The 20,496-nt window shown below is 47.9% G+C and overlaps 1 protein-coding gene across 1 annotated transcript; it reads left to right on the forward strand.

Annotated features, from left to right (window-relative positions):
• The first annotated feature begins 13,255 nt into the window (after positions 1-13,255).
• On the forward strand, positions 13,256-19,127 carry DTD2 (D-aminoacyl-tRNA deacylase 2). Its single transcript, XM_060262492.1, is given in 4 exon segments — positions 13,256-13,501; positions 15,511-15,580; positions 18,764-18,778; positions 18,781-19,127. Coding segments are annotated over 4 exon segments (495 nt in total). The 5' UTR covers positions 13,256-13,390; the 3' UTR covers positions 19,080-19,127.
• The last annotated feature ends 1,369 nt before the right edge of the window (positions 19,128-20,496 follow it).

Consider the following 20,496-nt stretch of genomic DNA (forward strand, 5'->3'; position numbering starts at 1 on the left):
CTTTTATTTTTACCTTGATACATTCATGTGTTCTGTGCTTTCTAGCATCTTTTTACATTTACTTCGTCGTTGCACGCTCATAATTCTTAGCTGATGTCATGTTAATACAGACTGTTCCAATATGGTTGGGTGAACTTTATAAGGCATAATAATACACTAACAATATTTAAAGCAACAGATAAGTTAGAACATCAGTTGAAAGTCAAAAACAATGTATGTGCTTCCTTAGTGTCGGGGCGGAAGGGAACCACCTGGCAAATTTCGGCTAATAGGAGATGACGTTGGTTTTTACCAACTCTCTCCTTTCACTGGAGACTCCAAATTCACCCATCTTAATGTTCATTATGCTCCCCTCTCTACTGCTAGCAGAATTTCAGGGAGCATATTGGTCTACCATAGGAAGAAACTGATTCCACTGATTCCTATTCCACTGATGGGAGTCATCATAGTGTAGTAGTTAGAAGGCTGGACTAAGGAACTGGAAGACCTGGGTTCCGATCCTCACTTTGCCATGGAAACTCACTGTGTGACCTTGTGTCAGTCAATCTCAGCCTCACAGGATTGTTGCAAAGATAAAATTAGGGTTGCTGGCCTCCAGGTGGGGCCTGGAGATCTTCCACATTTACAACTGATCTCTGGTTGGCAGCGATCAGCTCCCCTGGACAAAATGGCTGCTTTGAAGGGTGGACTCTATGGCATTGTACCATGCTGAGACCCCCTCCCCAAACCCCTCCTCTCCCAGATCCACCCCTAAAGTCTCCAGATATTTTCCAACACAGACCTGGCAACCCTAGAAAAAATGGAGAAGGGACGATGTTGCAAGACACATTGAATTGCCATGGGGGGAGGGAGTGAAACATATAGGGTGCATTCATACTACACTAACTAATGCATTTTACATCTGGATTTTTGCCATTCTTACACAGTAAAAATCCAGAGGTAAAATGCATTAGTTAGTGTAGTGTGAATGCACTCATAGTGAATGGATGTAAACTGCTTCTTCTGGTGGAAATTACCACTGGATTTAACCCTCTTTTCTAATAAACACAGCATTTGATACCATGTCATTGTACTGGGCATTTCCCCATTCCTCTAGCCTATGATGAAAGGTAAAAGCAGTAATATATCCTGTGTGATGATGTCACAGTATGTATTAGACATCACAGGGAAGAGACTGCAAAGGGAAATAGAGTGACAACAACTTGATTTGTCTTATAGTTTAGCTTTGGCTTCAATATTGTAAATATTTGTGTTTTGTATCACTGAAGAAGCTAACATACATATTATTCTTACCAGCAGGCGTTTGTTCCTTTCCTATTAAAGGGCGCCATTTAATGAGCATGTTTTCCCATCCCTTATCATCAAAAGACAGCTGTTTGCTTTCAGTTATAAGGGAAACATTTCCCACATTTGTTTGGTTAGGATTATAGCATACAAATTAAGGAAATAAGCAGCTAAGGGTAAGATTATAGCTACATGTATTTTAATGGCAACATATGGTTGGTGATTTCTGGTATTTTTGAAGAGAAAAATGGATAAAGGCAATTTAGTGTTTGAAGAACAGCAACAGAGCATTCTTCATCCACTGTGTGAGTCTGGATTACAATTTATATGGCAGACATTCTTATTAACAAGTTGAATGTTGGTTGAGCCATCTGTTTTGCCCTTTCTCCCATTATTCAGATAGGCTGTCCACTTTCTATAAAACAGCGTATGCCATTTTTATGGTTTTTATATTTACTCTTCAACTTATTAATACAAAATTAATACATTAAAAAACTGCTCTAAAACAGTAAAACTGCTCTAAAAATTGGAAGGAGAAATTAAGTTTGTGAAAGTAGCAGCGAACTGGTACCTTTTACAGCTAGCTTTTCTTTAATTCAAAGTGAGCATTGCTTCCCACATCAGCTTGCCCCAATCAGGCACAGAATCACAGGGTCCAATGCATGGGTGTCAAACATATGGCCCGCAGGCCGGATCAGGCCCACAGAGGGCTCCGATCAGGCCCTCCAGCAACTGGCTGTCATCTGCTTCATTTTCCCTTGCCTGCTTTTTTCAGTCGCCATTTTGTGTTTCTCCCCGGATAAGCCAGAGCAGCAAAGCAGCCTTTCCCTCTCCCTCCTCCCTTTTCCCAAAGGGAGGAGGAGGAGGAGGAAGGAGCAGCCTCAGCCAATGAGGGAGCTTGGCTCTATAGCTCTGCTGGGTGATTAAATTTACCAGGCTCAATTAATCACCCTGCAGAGCTACTGAAACAAGCCACTCTTCTTTCTAATGAATGGCTGAGGCTCCTCCCCCTCCTCCTACCCTGGGGAAGGAAAGAAAGAGCCAGAGCTTCCTTTGCGCAGTCCCCGCCATCAGGAGAGCTACAAAGAATGCTTTTAAGACTAGCAACGTTTTAGAGAAGGTATGAGCTTTTTGCCTTGCTACAGAGAGAGAGAGAGTTTTGTTGGGCTTGTAACTGGGTTCCCCTCCTCTTTTTCACTGTACTCATGCCTTCCAGTCTTTCTCAATAGGAAAGCATGTGAACTATTGAGAAGAGAAATATCAGCATTAGGTTGAGAGTGTGTTCCACCCCAGGTTTACCCAGCAAATATTCCTTATTTTTTCTTTCAAATTTTCCTTTGATTGGGGGCTTGAATTTAGACTTCCCAGATAGCAGATTGACACTGACCACTGTGCATGGCTGTCTCTCTGTTCTTGCAATTGTGTTTTGGGGGGGAAGTTGTATTTTTTTTTAGTTGTAGTCATTTTTCTGGGGGAAATTATAGTTTTGTAGACAAGCTCATAGCCCTCAGTTCGTGCCATGGTGCCTTCACATGTTCTTGACTAGTACGTGAAGCAATGTCTGTACAAAAGCTCACAATGCCCAGCTGCTTCATTTTCCCTCTGGGTCTTAGGCTCAAAGCATTAACCATGAGATGTCTGTAATGAATGTCAATGAATCAAAAGTAGGTTTGCAACTTACAGATGTGCACACCTGAACAGCACATATTCAAGACTGGTATAGCACAGACATTGTCTGCAGTTTCTGATGCAATAATTCATAGCAAGAGGTGTCATTCATCAGAGACTGTAAAACAAAACATTGCAAGTGGGCTAATATTTTAAGCATGTTTTATTTTAAGAAAAAAAATCTTTAATTGTGTGTCTGTGCCCTTTTAAAAGTTTATTTGTCCACTACCTGGCATTACAAGGTCTCATTTATGTCAAATCCGGCCCTCATAACAAATGAGTTCTACACCCCTGCTCTAGGGATTTAACTCTCTTGTGTTTGCTCTTCAGCTTCCTTTTTACTATTCCTCATTTGGGTAAAGTTCCCTCTTTGAAATTTTCCCCATTTGAAATCAAGCTGTAGTGTATCGGCAGCCATACGCGCCATGCACAGAGGCGACTGGGCTGTCCCAGGCGCCTCCCGCGCGGGGCGCAAAATCCCCCGCCAATCACCAGCTGTGGCGGGAAGTTTAACAGGTCAGGATTGGCCTGACCTGTCCAGTAGGCTGTACCGGGGATTGTACATAAGCGGGACCCGGCCCGCGTGTGCTCTCTCTTGCAACGTGCTCCGAATAAAGAATGTTGCCCGACTCGCGTCTCCAGACTGAGTACGTTACACTGGCGACGAGGATGGGATTCTAGCCTCACCGGCTACGTCGGAGACCAATGGCACCACCGATCACGATCGCCGCCGCAGCCACCATGGCCAACCAGGGCGGAACCACCGGCCACGTTGAGCCGTTCGACCCAGCGAATCCAGAGGCCTGGGAGTCCTACCTGGAAAGGGTCGAATGCTACCTGAGGGCCAACAAGGTCACGGAGGACAGCATGAAGAGGGACGTTCTCCTGAGCGTCTGCGGGGCGGCCACATTCGAGATCGCCAAGGGTCTCTCGGCCCCCGCCCGCCTCACGGAGAAGTCCTTCGCCAAGGTCAGCAGACTCCTCACCGGCCACTTCTTGCCTCAGCCTTCACGGGTGGCCCGCCGGTTCCTGTTCCACAGAAGGGACCAGGCTGCCGGAGAATCGGCCGCCGACTACTTGGCGGCCCTCCGCAGGATCGCCGGGAACTGCAACTTCCCCCAGCTGGAAGACACCCTGGCCGATTGCTTCACATGGGGCCTCCGCGACGAGAGGCTCCAGCAGAAGCTCTTCGCCAAGGAAGAGCTCACCCTCCAGAGCGCTTTCAACGAAGCAGTGGCGTTCGAGAGGACCTCCAGGACCTTTCCCAAGGCCCGGACAGACGCCGTCCACCACGAGGAGCTGGATCACGACCGCCCGGAGGAGGGAGAAGCCCACCAGCTGCGGCACCCCGCCGGGCCACCCAACAGAGCAGCCCAACGCCCCCGAGCGCCCGATCGACCACCAGCGTCAGAGAGGGTCCCTGCCACCAAGTGCGCCAGCTGCAGCGACCCCCACGACCGGAGGGACTGCCAGTACCGGACCTGGGACTGCCGGAGCTGCGGGAAGACCGGCCACATTGCCAGGGCTTGCCGAGCCAAGCCCAACCGCCGGAGGCTGACCACGCATCACGAGTCGGCGGAGTTCCACTCCACAGACTCCACATCCCTTCAGGTACTGAACTTGCCCCTCGCCACCCCCGACAAAATTAAAATGGCGGTCCTCATCGAAGGGAACCCCTGCCAAATGGAGGTGGACTCAGGTTCCTCCATTTCCATTATAGCAGAGGAGAGCCTGAGGAAACTGTGCCCCCGCCAGCGGCTTCAACTAAGGCCGGCGGACTTCATACTCCGGGACTTTCAGAAGAACCCAGTGCAAATCGCGGGGTGGGCGCGGGTGCAAGTCGAGCGGGGGTCCTTCTACGGCCCGCTGGACATCCTGGTGGTAAAGCGCCAGCTTACCACCCTGCTAGGACTGGCGTGGTTCAAACCCTTGGGGATCCGTTTGGAGGGGGTGGGGCAAACCCTAACGCCCAGAGGGTTCGGAGAGATATGCCAAGAGTTCCCTGACGTATTCGTTGGTTCTCTAGGGAGCTACAAAGGGCCGGCCATCTCCCTACCACTAGACCCCACGTTCAGGCCGATTCGGCTCAAGGCGAGGAGGGTCCCGTTCGCCTTGAAGCCAAAAATAGAGGCCGAACTAGACCGCCTCATGGCCCAGGGAGTCCTGGAGCCAGTGGACTACGCCACCTGGGAGATCCCCATCGTAACCCCAATCAAGCCAAACGGGGAGGTGCGGATCTGTGCAGACTATAAATGCACGATAAACAAGGCACTGCAGGATAACCCCTACCCAGTGCCGGTGGTGAGCCACGTCTTGGCTGCCCTCGCGGGGTCTAAAATCTTCGGGAAGCTGGATCTGGCACAGGCCTACCAACAGCTCCCGGTAGACAAAAAGACGGCCGAGGCCCAAACGATTGTAACACACAGGGGGGCCTTCCGGGTGAGGAGGCTACAGTTCGGGGTAAGTGTCGCTCCGGGGATCTTCCAGAGTATAATGGACGCTCTCCTTAAAGGGATCCCCGGAGTCCAGCCGTTCTTCGATGATGTTTTAGTCGCCGCCCCAGACCCCGAAGAGTTCGGCAACCGACTACGAGAAGTGCTCCGCCGGTTCCAGACAGCGGGGCTCAAGGTTAAGAGGGATAAATGCTTGCTGGGGGTCCCACGGGTGGAGTTCCTGGGGTTCGCCGTAGATGCAGCAGGAATCCATCCAACGGAAGAAAAGACCCGAGCCATCGTGCAAGCCCCGGCCCCCACCTGCAAAGCGGAGCTACAAAGCTTCTTGGGGGTGCTTAACTTCTACCATTCATTCCTCCCCCACAAGGCAGCCCTTGCAGAGCCCCTTCACCGGCTGTTAGACAAAAAAGCCCCTTGGGTTTGGGGCAAACGACAAGCCGCCGCGTTTCAGGCGGTCAAGGACGTCCTGGTGTCCAATGCGGCGCTCCACCATTTTGACGAGGGCCTCCCCGTCATCCTGGCCTGTGATGCATCGCCTTATGGGGTGGGAGCAGTCCTGCGGCACCAACTCCCGGACGGGAGGGAGGTACCGGTAGCGTACTACTCCCGCACACTGACTCCAGCCGAGCGCAATTACGCGCAGATAGACAAGGAGGCTCTGGCTATCGTGGCGGGGGTCCGCAAGTTCCATGAATATCTGTACGGACAGAGGTTCACTATTGCTACGGACCACAAGCCCCTCCTAGGTCTGTTGGCCCCAGACCGGCAAACCCCCCAAATTCTATCACAGCGTGTGTTGAGGTGGAACCAATTCCTCAACTCATACACTTACACACTGGTCCACCGAGCCGGCAAGGCTATGGGTCACGCGGACGCGCTCAGCCGGCTGCCACTTCCTGAAGTAGGTCCAGACCCCGCCCCGCACACCAGGTAATGCTAGTGGAGAGCCTCCCAGAGCAGCCCCTCCACGCAGCGGAGGTCGCCAGGGCCACCCAGAAACACAAGACACTGGCACGGGTGCTCGACTGGGTGGTGAGGGGTTGGCCAGAAGGGAACATGGGGGAAGAATTCAGGCCGTATAAAACCAGGAGGTAGGAACTAGCAGCCCACAAAGGGTGCCTATTATGGGGTAGTAGGGTGGTGGTCCCCCCCCCCCACTGCAAAAGCGGGTTCTGGAATCCCTACATGAGACCCACCCCAGCATAGTCCGCATGAAGGCCTTAGCCAGGAGCTACGTTTGGTGGCCGGGGATGGATGGGGAGATCGAGAGCTGGGTCCGGAGGTGCCAGATATGTCAGGAGTCGCGGCCCGAACCTCCCAGCGCCCCCGCCACACGGTGGGAGTCAACCAGGAAGCCGTGGTCGAGACTCCACCTGGATTTCGCGGGGCCATTCCAGGGGCAGATCTTCCTGATAATCGTGGACTCCTACACCAAATGGTTGGAGGTCATTCCCATAGGGTCCACCTCGTCCGCAGCCATGATCAGAGCGCTGCGCAGGGTCTTATGCACACACGGTATCCTGGACACCATAGTCTCCGATAACGGGACCGTGTTCACCTCGGCCGACTTCCAGGCATTCCTCCAGAGATATCTGATTAGGCACATAAGGTCTGCCCCCTTCCACCCGGCCACCAACGGTCAGGCAGAGCGGATGGTCCACACAACAAAAGAAGCCCTGAGCCGAATCGTGCAGGGCGACTGGGACCACAGGTTGGCCGCGTTCCTTTTCGATAATAGGGTCACTCCCAAACCGGTCACAGGGGTTAGTCCGGCCGAGCTCCTCATGGGGCGCAAGCTCATAACCCGACTGGACAGACTACACCCCGACAGGACTTCGGAGACCCGCGGAAGTCCCGAGGTCCGGGACGCGGCCAGGGGTTTCTTTGCGGGCGACCCAGTATACGCCCGGAACTATGCAAGGGGGCCTGAGTGGGTGGCAGGCCGAGTGCTACGAGTAACGGGGTCCTGTCACTACGATATATCAACCGAGGGGGGCCAGGTATTACAGCGGCACATAGACCAGCTACGCCGCCGCACGCTACCGGAGGAACCTGCGGACACAGAAGGGGCGAGATCCGGGGAGGAGCCCACCGAGGGCCGACCAGAGGACGTGGCCCCAACACCGGCTACACCGCCGCACGAGGAGCCGGGACAGACAGAGCCCGAGAGACCAACTGAACCAGGCCCGCAGCCTCCGGCTACACCACGGCCCACCGACGCACCAGCAGTGGAAGCCGCGCCGCCTCCACCGGACCTCCCCAGAAGGTCCACCAGGGAGCGCCGACCTCCCGCGTACCTTAAGGACTATGTTCATTAACCAGGGGGGGAGGGGTGTAGTGTATCGGCAGCCATACACGCCATGCGCAGAGGCAACTGGGCTGTCCCAGGCGCCTCCCGCGCGGGGCGCGAAATCCCCCGCCAATCACCAGCTGTGGCGGGAAGTTTAACAGGTCAGGATTGGCCTGACCTGTCCAGTAGGCTGTACCGGGGATTGTACATAAGCGGGACCCGGCCCGCGTGTGCTCTCTCTTGCAACGTGCTCCGAATAAAGAATGTTGCCCGACTCGCGTCTCCAGACTGAGTACGTTACACAAGCATTACAGTTTTAGACTTTAGGGGTAACTTTCCATTGACCTGGATGCTGAACTTAATAGCATTGTAGCCAGTGTTCCCAATTGGTGTAACAACCTCTACATCTCTTGAGACCTGCTCAGAACCAAGTCCCAGATTACTATCCCTCTGGTAGGCTCTGTGACCAACAGAGTTCCAGTATAGCCATTCATAGTGTCTAGGAATCTGATTTCTATAGCATGACTCAAGCACATGTTTACCCAGTCAATGTGAGGGTAGTTGATGTCTCCCAGTATAACAACATTCTCTGCTTTAGTCACTTCCCTTGTTTCCTTCTCCACCTGAAGATCAGCTTCAAGTGTTTGATCAGGTGGGCAATAGCACCCACCCACACAGTTCTAAGTAATCCTTAGGGCCCAGTATTTCCACTCATATTGCCTCTGTTGGGGATCAATTTCCCTGATGTTTTTTTTTTTTTTTTACTTAATTGATTCTATGCTCTCTTTGATATACAACACAACATCATGGACTCATCCCACCTTATGCCCGGGAATGACAGTATCCCATAGATTTCCCCATTCCCCCATGTTTCTGAGATTGTTGTTGTTGCTAATAATAATAATATATTCCGCCCATTCCCCCATGGGGGCTCAAAGCAGAATACATCATAGTAAAAAAACCCTATTATATCTAAATTGTCATTGAACACCAAGCACTCCAGCTTCCCTATCTTGGCTCAGAGAATTCTCGCATTGGAGTACTGACCCAGTCTGAAGAAGATATTGGATTTATATCCCGCCCTCCACTCCGAAGAGTCTCAGAGCGGCTCACAATCTCCTTTACCTTCCTCCCCCACAACAAACACCCTGTGAGGTGGGTGGGGCTGGAGAGGGCTCTCACAGCAGCTGCCCTTTCAAGGACAACCTCTGCCAGAGCTATGGCTGACCCAAGGCCATGCTAGCAGGTGCAAGTGGAGGAGTGGGGAATCAAACCCGGTTCTCCCAGATAAGAGTCCGCACACTTAACCATTACACCAAACTGGCTAACCACTACACCAAACTCACTCTCTGGTGTAGTGGTTAAGTATGCGGACTCTTATCTGGGAGAACCGGGTTTGATTCCTCACTCCTCCACTTGCTCCTGCTGGAATGGCCTTGGGTTAGCCATAGCTATTGCAGGAGTTGTTCTTGAAAGGGCAGCTGCTGTGAGAACCCTCTTAACCCCACCCAGCTCACAGGGTGTCTGCTGTGGGGGGGGGGGGGGGAGAAGATACAGGAGATTGTGAGCTGCTCTGGGTCTCTGATTCAGAGAGAAGGGTGGGGTATAAATCTGCAGTCTTCTTCTTCTTTTCCAGTAACCCTCACTCCCTTGGCCCCTTAGTCACCACACATGGCCCTCATTCACCATCATGCCCTCACTCCCAAGTTCTGTTACGCTCCTGTCAATATTGCCCCAAGTGTTTATGCAGTCATCCCTTTGGACTGATTTGTCCCTAAACAGAGACTCCCCTGGGATTCGTTTTAACAGCTGCTTTGCCACCTTTTGGATATTAATTGCCAGCAGCCTGGTTCTCTTTTGGTTCAAGTGAAGCCTGGCTCCTTTGTACAGGTTTGGCTCATCCCACAAAGTTTCCTCCATGCCTAACAAATCTAAGCCCTTCCTCTCAGCACCACTTTCTCATCCATGCATGAAGACTCTTGACCTGTGCCTCAACAGCAGGCCAAGTGCATGGAACTGGCAGCACTTCCCCAAATGTTACATTTGAGGTCCTGGCCCTTTAACTTTCTGCCTAGTAACCTGATTTTTTCCTCCAGGACCACACAGCTACATTTCCCAATGTACTTTGTGTCAACATGCACTATTGACTGCTAACTCCCCTTCAGCACTGTCTGTCAGCCTATCTAGACAGTGTGTGCTGTCCGCAACCTGCCCACCAGGCAGGGAAGTCACCATGTGGTCAAAATGATAGTCATAGACCCCACTCTCTCTATTCATATTGATCAAATCCCTTCTAAAGGATCACATCCCTCCTCCTCAGACCTTGGGGCCCTTGGACCTTGGGACTCTTACTCTCCACATCAGCAGAAGATCTGTTGGCACAGGACTGATTCTGTTGGAGAGACTTGACGAATTGTAGAAACCAGTGGGGAGCATCACCCTTCTACTTCTTACGTCAGCAAACAACAGACAGGCAAATTAGAAGATTTAATGTTAAAGTTTTATTAATTTGGGGAAGTGGCTCTATTGAGTTTAATTCTCAAAATGTTTTTTGTATTCTATTAGAACAGTTCTAATTGTGTTCCTTAACCCGAACACCTAACGGGTGATCCCTGCTTGATCCTCAGAGGAGGACGAAAAACCTCCAGGAGCCCTGGCCAATCTGCCCTGGAGGAAAATTCTTTCCTGACTCCTGAAAATGGCAGTCAGTGCTACCCTGAGCATGTGAGCAAAGACCAGAAACTGCCATGCCGTTGCCTGTGGTTCGCTCAATCTAATCTCCTCCTTCCATACATCCCCTGGTTTCTAAGAACCGGCCTTGAAGATTCTACAGCTGTCTTTCCTGTGGCCCCATCAACAGGGCCCATCAGCCCTGCAGACAGGGCCGGCGCATGGGAGTAGGCCATGTGGGTGGCTGCCTATGGAGCCGTATGGCCTACAGGGCCCCTCTAGGAGCCCCCTCCCCATATGCCAGTTGGCCTGCTTGGCTTCCCCACGCCACTGGGAGGTGGAGTGGGGCCAGGTGTTTGCCATGCAAACAGAGCCATCCGCTTTGATTTCTGGTCCTGCTTTACTTCCCCACGCCGCAGGGAGGAGGAGCGGGCTGGGGGTTTGCACGCCGGGCTCCTCTTGAGCCACCTGGCCCTGCTTCACTTCCCCATGCCACAGGGAGGAGGAGCAGAGCCAGGCGTTTGCACACCGGGCTCCTCAAGAGGAGCCTGCCATGCAAATGAGGCCATTGGAGGGCGGGCAGGGGGCAAGGCCTTGCCGGAGGTGGCAAAAGCCCTGGCGCCAGCCATGCCTACAGACTGGCCAACCAACAGACATATCCTTCTTGAATTCGGCCAGTAGCTCCACCCTTTCCTGGTATGGCCAGATGCCTTCCTAAGATTCCTGTGGTGACTAGCAGATGCCTTCTTCTTGGTTGGGGTCACAAATTCAGTTTTGATGGAAAAGAACCACATTTCATATGGATGCATTGTGCACTGAGGTTGTATAGCACTGATTTTGGGTGAAGGTACCTGGGGAAAACTGGATATAGGATTTTCTACCTGCAGTACTTTCTGCATCCTTGAATTCAGGAATACTTACACTGCCCATTCAATTGTACCAAATTCTTCAAAGTCACTTCTTCAGCAGCCTGGGCATTGTCTGCATCAGCCATGAGCATCATCTGCACTGATCTGGGTGTCATCTGCATCAGCCGTGGGTGGCAGCCTAGGCGTCCGCTGCATCAGCCGTAGACATCAACTGCATCAGCCTGGTCATCCTCTGCATCAACCGTGAGCGTCATCTGCATTGTGCTGGGCATCATCTGCATCAGCCGTGGGCGTCATCTGCATCGGCCTTGGCCTGTGGCCAGGGCCTCATCTTCCGGCATCATCTGATTTCCCATATCTGACATTTCCCCAAAGTTCTAGAAGGGGAAGCTTTCCTTCAAGAACACCAAAACATTGGGCCAACAGTTTTCCTTCTTTATCAATGTCTTCTACCATCACCTTTTCTATTCCCTCTTTTCCCACCTTCCTTCTTTCTTAGCTCACCAAAGACACAAGGCGACTGGCGAACAATGAATACATAACAACTTCAGTCACCAAGAAAACAATAAAGTAGAAACAGAACAATAATAAAAACAGCACTGGATGCAGAGAGTAAAGATCTTAGCTTCAGCCAAATGCCCCATTAAAGAACTCTACTCGACAAAACTCCAAGAAGATAAGTACCATGGGTTCCTTCCCAAATTCTCAGAAAGATCATTCCACATCATCTGGGCCCCATCTGAAAAGACCATGACAAGCCAGAGGCAAACTGAAGTTTTGTATAGAGAGCGCTGTCTGGATTTCCATGTTTGCTTATTTGATCTTCTTTTCACTTTCTCACTCTTCCTTCACGCGTTTTCTCTTACTTTATCACTTCCTTTTCTGTTCCCATTGCATTTTTCCTTTTCGGCCTTGGCCCCAGGCTGGTGGAATCAGCTTCCTTTAGGGATCCAGGACCTTACTGAATCATTACCTTTTCATAAGTCCTGTAAGACGGAGCTATTCCATCAGGCTTTTGGTTGAGGCAACAGGCGTCCTGTCCCATTCTATCAGCAGGCACTATGCTGCGACACCACCTCTGCTAAATACTAGTTTTATTCTATTTGCTGTTTGAGACTCTCAGTATATTATGATGTGCCCAACTGAGTGTCTGAACTGTATTGTTCACTTTTGTTGGTTTAAATTGTTGCTTTATACTGTTTCTAAAATGTTGTTAACAGATACAAAAAAGGACCAGTTGGAATATAGATAAATCTTTTTATGGCTATCAGGTATGAACTCATGATTTGTTACTATTTACAGGAGCGTTCCTACAGGACTGGTATGTTTGAGGCTACAGATGGAGAATAATGTGATTTTTGTAATGTGGGATTTCATATGATGTATTTTGTATATTGGAATTTGTGAAATTATATGCCTTAATACGTCTCATAGAATAATCAAGGGCTATATAATATTCTTCACAGGGAGGTGCAGTTCTATAGTTGCAATTGTTTTCCTTCGTGGTCCTATTTCGCCAGCTAACCTCCAGGTGGGGCCTGGAAATTCCTCAGTGACAGAGATCAGTTCCCCTGTAGAAAATGGCTGCTTTGGAGGGTGGATTCTATGGTATTATACCTCACTGAGGGCCTGCTCCTTCCCAAACCCCACCCTCCCCAGGCTCCACCGCCAAAATGTCCACGTATTTCGGACACCACTATTTCCCCTGCCCCCCGTCCCTACACCACTATTTCCTCATCCAGAGCTGGCAACTCTATCTGCAAACATTACACTAACAGAGACTACACGCAGAATTACAGAAACGCTGCTTCTGCGCGATCGCAAGCCAACAAGCACAAATGTACTGCTGGTACAAGCGATTAAAAAAAAAATCTAAATCAACTCAACGTCTGTAAATCAATATATTACAAAATCTGTACAACGATTGGGTAAGTGCTTCCCGTGTTTTCAAGCAATGCTTCCGGAGCATTGTGGTTGATAGTTTTCATATAAACTCGCTGTTTCTCTATGGTTTTGACGTCGATTTCCGGGCTTCGCTATTTTTTTTTTACAGTGACGTCAGAAAACAAGCGGGTGGGACTTGTCTTGAGGAGTTGAAAAACGGGTTGGAGGAGAACCTGGGAGTCTGTCCCTGTGCGCTGCATGCTGCTGTGGGCATGGCCGATTGCAGCCGGGCTCCGGTAGCTCGGGCGCTCTTGCAGCAGTGCCTGTATGCGAAGTTACAGGTGAAGCCTCCGGAGTTAGGTTCCGAAGCCGAATGGGTGGAGGTAACGTCTGCACTGGGGGTTGGGTTGCGGAATCTCTCTTACTTCCATTAGCCCGACGGCGGTGGAGTAGCTCGTCTTTTTTTGTGTCTGTCTTTTGCAGCCACCTACTTTAAGGCTTCAGAATTTCTTATTCGAAATCTACTTCCAATCCGGTTAAAAGAACTTTAAATCCATTGTACATCATCCTGCTTTCTGAAATAATAAAGTGTTTCTGCTGGAGATTATGATGATGATCACTCTTAGCAGGATTTTTGCTAGGGTGCTTGGTGTGTTTCTGTTATACTGTTGAAATGCTCAGAGGTCGCGGAGCGTTGTGGCTGTGAAACGATTTCACTCTTCACTGCTCTTGCTTTCGTCCGATTTGTAATCCGAATGTGAAAAGCAATAAAATCGCAGTACAGATTTGCATTACAAATTGAAGACGTGGAAAGGCGATTTGAACTTCATATACGAAGTGCAGGGCGAATTATGAACCCGGAAGTCCCTGTTCCCAACTTACTTCACCTCTGCTACTCATCCGTCCATTGGCACTGGGCAAGCGACTCGCTGTCATCTTTGCTATAATAAGCATAAAACACGGACCTACCTCTCAATTCAGCCTTCTTTCCTACTGATCTATCTTCAAGGATGGTTGTAAAGAGCATTAGTGAGATAATGTAAATTAAGTTCTTTGAGCACAATAAAGTGACAGATCTGTTTTAAGGATTGTAAACAACCCATAGCTCAGTGGTAGAACATTGCTTTGGATACAAAATGCCCATTTTGATTGAGACAGCCTGGATTAGGATGAACCAGTCACCTAAGACAACTTTATTAATACATTCATTTATTGTTGCTTGGGTCACACACACCCCCGCCAATAGAAACAGTACTTAATTTCTAAAGTAAGAGACCTAGTAATTAGACATCTGTAGCAGCCTAAAAACCCCTAATTGCAGGGATGTAGGGGTTGGATGCAATTACATAAATATTGTTATTATCTAGACATTACTGTGCCCCTGAGAAAAAAAGAAGGCAGTGACTCAGAAAATGGGACAAATAAGGAGTTAAGTGAGCTAACAGAGGCCCAAGTGTTTATAGAGCTGAGAATGCTGAAGATCACATATTATTTTGAAATAACTAGCCAGTTCTATTACAAATGTAATAGAGCTGTTTTATTTTTCTTTATGTTTCAGGACTGCATCATACTCCCAAAGAAAAGAGTGAATGGGGGAGGACTTTTTCTTTAAAGGTCTTAATATAAAGCAGTTTAGGAAGTGAAGACCTACTATCCCATCACAATTTATTTATAGCCTTTTTCATGTATTCTGTGTGTGGGGAAAATGAAGTACATGAGATCTTCCTGATTCAAACAAATTTTTCTGAAGGGGACAACAAGCTTGTATAGATATCTACACACCAACTGTAGAACACAGCTTACCATATGTAGGCAAACATGATGCCTGAAAAGGGAATAACTTTAATTCATTATTTGCCACTATTCAAAATATATTTATTTGCATTTAAAATATTTACAGGCCAACCTTTCTCCCAGGCAGTTGGAACCACAGGCAAGTAACAAATAAGAACAATTCAGAAATACGAGATAACTTTTGATGCTTTTATTGTTTTATCTCTTATTTCTGAATTGTTCTTATTCAAAACTATTGAAATAATAAAAAGAAAATAACTAACATAGAGCCAACAACTTAGGCAAGTAACGATCAATCTGTTTGTACCATAACTACAATTAGTAAAACATGCAATTTATAGTAATAATTCTGAAGACCTACTTTAAAAGAGCAGAAATTGCCCCCTCCCTCCCGGTTAACTTATTTAGAGAGCAATCCAAACAGGTCTACTTAGAATCCTAATCAAGTCTGTTCATTGGGGCATACTCCCAGAAAGTATTTTTGGGGGGGTTACATTGTTTTTAAGGACTTCAGTTTGTGATTTTTGAATACAGCTGAAGTAAAACTTGCTGAGCAAGCATGTAGATTTATAATATATTTCTTCATTACTCTGCATAGATCCAGCGAGGACTTATAATCTACATATGTTTCTTCAAAGGGGCCAATGAAGAAATCATTCTCAAAATGGGTAGGTGTTTTGGTAAAAAAAATATTAAAACAGGCAACTAAAAACAATGGTGCTAAAACTATTTAAGTCATTGTGTGATGCAGTTGCTTCAGATGTATCACAAGAAAATAATAAGAACCCATTCAATGAGATTTTGTTTTTAAAAGCTTTGAAACTGAAAACGGCTGTCTGGAGGTAATTAGTCTTAAGTATTCTGTTCTTGAGTCCTCATACGTGTAAGTCCAATATGCTTATAAATTGACAGCTTCTTGTTAAGGTGGCTCTTAAGCTTTTTGAGGCAGACTGTGTTCTTACTATTGGCTACAGACTTGAGGCAGTACTGAAATATATGGATTTGTAGGCAAGATGGCATATGACAAACTATTCAGATGAACTTACAAACCTGAGTTACTGGAAATACAGCCCCAGGACTCCCAAGACTAGCTCCATAGCAACAAGCTACAGTAATTTACTGCAGTCATTTTAATCCTCAGGATAAGAGAGCAACAAATATTAAAATTGGCATTTGTAGTGGCAGCTGACTGATGGCAACCCCACAGGGTTTTCAAGGCTAGAGATGTTCAGAGATGATTCGCCATTGCCTGCCTCTGTGTAGTGACTCCAGTATTCCTAAGTGATCTCCCATATAAATACTGACCAGAGCCAACCCTGCTTAGCTTCTGAGATCTGATGAGATCAGATCTTCTCTAGCTGTTTCAACAGCTCCATGTTAGGTTTAGGGGACCCTCAGAAACAGTATAGGCTGCGTAGTAGATGGCAGCTGCTTGAGTAGGAAATCCATCCAAACCTACAGACTTTTCCTTGCACAAGTAGATGTACTTGCACCTGTGTATAAGCTGTTTTTGGTTGAAGACTTTTTATTTTTGCCATCAAATTATAGTTGACATATTACCCCATGGGGTTTTCAAGGCAAAAGACATTCGGAGGTGGTTTGCCATTGCCTGCCTTTCTGCTGTAACCCTGGACTTCCTTGGTGGTCTCCCATCCAAATACTAATGAGGGGCAAGCCTGCTTAGCTTTCAAAAGCTGACAATGATATTTACAAATGTGGCTCTTTGATCTGCCACCTTTGGCTCCTCTGAGCACCATTTCTCAGTGTGGCAGCTGCCATATATTTCAAGGAGTTCAGCAAGGCCTTTGCCTAGTGGGGCTTAAAGGTAGCAGGTAATTTACATCTTGAAAGCAACACCACTGAAGGACAAGTAAGCTGTGAGCGTCCCTGAACTGTGGGCTTTGTATCAGAGATGGAAGTGAAGAGTCTCTTCTCTCCAATACTGTACCCTGTTGCTTGTGCACTCTCACCTCAACAGAAAAGAAATTATTGATCTAGGGAAGCTTTTTTTCTTTACTTTTTTTTAACATTTCACCTAACAAAGAATACCAGAGAACCTGAAAGTCTGAGTGCTGTTTTGTATGATCAGACTGACTTGCCAGATATTCCATCCCATTGAGATACAGAAGGACTGGCCAAGGTTCAACAGTGTTGGGAAGGCACAACGTTACATGCTCAAAAGTAATCTGGTAACTGAAAAAAAAAATCTGATTCTCAATCTGGTTTCATCTGTGGATATTTAATTCTGCAGATCAGGGCTAGGTGAAGAGATGGAAGATTTTCTCTGCAAATTTGGAGCACAAACCAGGTTTGCAGAAACAGCTAAGAACTTTCTCAAAATGTATAAGTCTTTAATTGCCCTCCTAACCAAACTTTTCTGCACAATAGTGGCTGCCGTTGGGAACCTTGAGTCACCTTAGCAGCCTCTGAGGCAGTGAGACAGCAACACTGAAGGTAGGAACTTGGCTCCATTGTTCTGCAGGCCTTGTGGCATTGTAGTCCTGGAGCAGCTCCAGGTCTGGCTACAGCTGCTGAATCTGAGCTGTTCTGGGTAGTGCCACAGTGGCAGTGGAGTCCAAGAGCTACTATGGGCCCAGCCGTGGTGACTGAGTCTGAGAGATGCATGCTTGGTGTCTCCTGGGGCTCTACCACAGGTTTGGCAGCTCCCGGGGGCCCTGAGCCCAGTATGGTATCTCCTGCCCCAGGGGCCCAGTAGTCAGCACAGGGTCTCCTGATGCGGCTGCCACAGCTCCTGATGAGGAGGTCATAGCTGCTGTGACTCCCAGGGGCCCTCCAGTTAATGTGGCATCTCCTGATGCAGGTGCTGCCATGGCTCCCAATGAGTAGGCCACAACCACCACAGCTCCCATGGGTCCTGCCATTGCTGCAGCTCCCAGGGGGCCCTGACACAGCTGCCATGGTACCTGAGGTAGGGGGAAAGAGGGGGGCAGATTGCAGGGAGAGAGGAGGAGGGGATTGTCTAAGGGAGGGGGAAGGGAAGGAGGTGATTGTCTGAAGGAGGGAGCAGAGAAAGAAGGAGGGTGAGTGTTTGAGGGGGAAGAGAAATGGAGGGGAGTGATTATTTGAGTAGAGGGCAGGGAAGGGAAGGATTGAGAAAGGGTGGTGGAAAGAAGGGGCACATTGTTTGAGATAAGCTGGGGTAAGAAGGGAGGTTAATGTACAAGGGTGAGGGGAGAAGGGGGTAAAAAGATTACTAGGGAAGTGGGTGGGGGAGAAAGGAATGGGGGAAGATTGACAATGGGGTGGGAAGAAGGCAGCGAGGAAAGATTGTTAAGGGTGGGACAGAAAGAGAAGGGGAACTTCGACAAAGAAAGGAGGGAGAGGGAAGAAAGTAAGGGTGGTGGAATGCCCACCCCCAAGTTTCTTGCAGGTCCCCATGTTTCTTATCTTGCTTCATGTGTGTGGTGGGTTCATGCACAGGGTGTACAGTAATCATAAAGCTCTTTTTGGTTGATGGTAGGTGCAAATGAAGCTCTCTGTGGTGGGGTGAGTACCATTGACTAGAAGTATTGTCATGAATTCTATTACATTGAAAACCATATTTTGTTATGAATGATGCTCTCCAGTCTCTGATTAGACGTTCTCTGCAGTTGCATCTGTGCTTAAAAAAAAAGAACCATATGCTAAGTAGCCAGTAGAGGGCATTCATGTACAGTTAAATTATTAATTGAACAGCTTGTGAGAAATAAAAGGGGTATTGAAATTTAGGTACAATTACCAAATCAACCTAGAGCTTTGAATTTCATTACAGACAGGATATAAAAAGACTAGCTAGTATACAGTAATTGTGTTTTTTATTATAATTTTAACACTTTTCCATATTTTTGCAGTTAATACACTCCTGAATGTGAAACTGAAGATGGCAAATATGTTTCTATTGTGGATTTGCCAGGCAGCATTTTAATAATACCTCAAGCCACACTGGGTGGTAAACTGAAGGGAAGAAACATGCAATACCATTTCAACGCTGAAAAGGAAACTGGGATGGAACTTTATTCTCAGTTTGTAACTCTGTGTGAGAAAGAACTAGCTACTAATGCCAGATGTGCCGAGGCTGGTGTTGTTCTCAGGCATGGGACATATGGAAACCGGCAGGTTTTGAAAGTGGATACAAATGGACCATTCACTCATATCATTGAATTTTGAAATGTCTGATCTTTTGAATGGCTAATAAAAGTTGCTGTGTTGTTTCAACATGTAGCAATGTATTTAATTCATTGCATGAATGGAAACATAGCTAAATATAAATATAAATGGTCTCATATTTTGTTGCTGTATCTTGTGATAAATCAGTAATTATCAATCTTTTAAGCCTGCAAGCACCTTTGGATTTCTGACACAGGGTGGTGGGCTCAAAATGGTTGCCACAGGAGGTGGAGCCAACCACAAAATGTCAAGAGTGTGAGCAAAAGACCCCTAATTTCAGTTATATACGGACATCGTAATCACTTGTTTGGTTGCCAGGGTGCCTGGAGAAGCACCTCACACACATCTGCTGTGAAACGTGGGTTTTATCTACCATTTTATAAGAGACTGATGTGAATACTAACAGCCTCAGCATTACAACAGCACTCTATATCTCTGGAAGAGTGCTAGCCAGAAGTACAGATGGGTTTCCAGCCGCTCCATGCGTGCACCATCTCAGCCGTTGCAGTGGAAGAAGTCACATTGCCAGGAACTGTCCGGGCAAGCGGTTTCCATCCTTGACCATGAAAGCCATGTTGGTAAGCTAACATCATCAGCGGCCATCTTCCTGCAGTGTCAGACTCCATGACAGAGAAGCGAGAGGTTCATGTACTCAACAGCTGTTACATCTACATAAGGCAATCAACCTTAGCATAGGCGTGGATCCTGCCAGACCGCCCAAGTCTTTGTCAAACGGAACTTCAGACAAAGGACTGTGCTAGCCAGAAGAGGAAGACCAGTCTCCCCCAGAGCCAGAAGTTCTTTGTATAGATCGGGTGTCACCTTTGGTACCAATTTGGCCCCCTATTGTCACCTTTAGATAAGTTTGGATAGCTTGTTTAATCCTCTCCACCCATGCTTCCACCCATACCTTGCCCAAACTGCCACTTTGGAGCCTCCCCCTGTCCCATTGTTACTTGGAGATCCATTCAGGTGACCAGAGTGAGGTCTGCTCATTGGCTGGAGGTGGGCATCCAATCAGGTACCCAGAATAGACTAGATACTGCCCACCAACAAGCCAGCCCCTTTTTGGGAGGACCTTTTCCTTTCCAAAAATAATATAACCAGAGAGAAAGCCATTCTCACTCTCTATGCCTGAGCAATATGTAACCAGATTGTTCCTCCCTCCCTACTCTAAGTAAGGAGCATCAGGCATGGCACATCGCAGTGCATATCTACATCTTCTAGTTGTGACGGGACCCTAAGCCACCAGGATCAGGTCGTATACCCTGTCTATGTTTTTACCCTTGTGTTACCCATCTATCAATTTCATATCTGTTTTCTTAGGCCTGTATGTATGTTATATGATTTTATACCCTTGTATTTTTGCCCTTATTCCTAAAATAAAACATCCCATTGATTATTAGACCATCTTGCC

This window comes from Heteronotia binoei, chromosome 21 (genome assembly GCF_032191835.1).
Source record: "Heteronotia binoei isolate CCM8104 ecotype False Entrance Well chromosome 21, APGP_CSIRO_Hbin_v1, whole genome shotgun sequence".
Classification (NCBI taxonomy): Eukaryota; Metazoa; Chordata; class Lepidosauria; order Squamata; family Gekkonidae; genus Heteronotia; species Heteronotia binoei.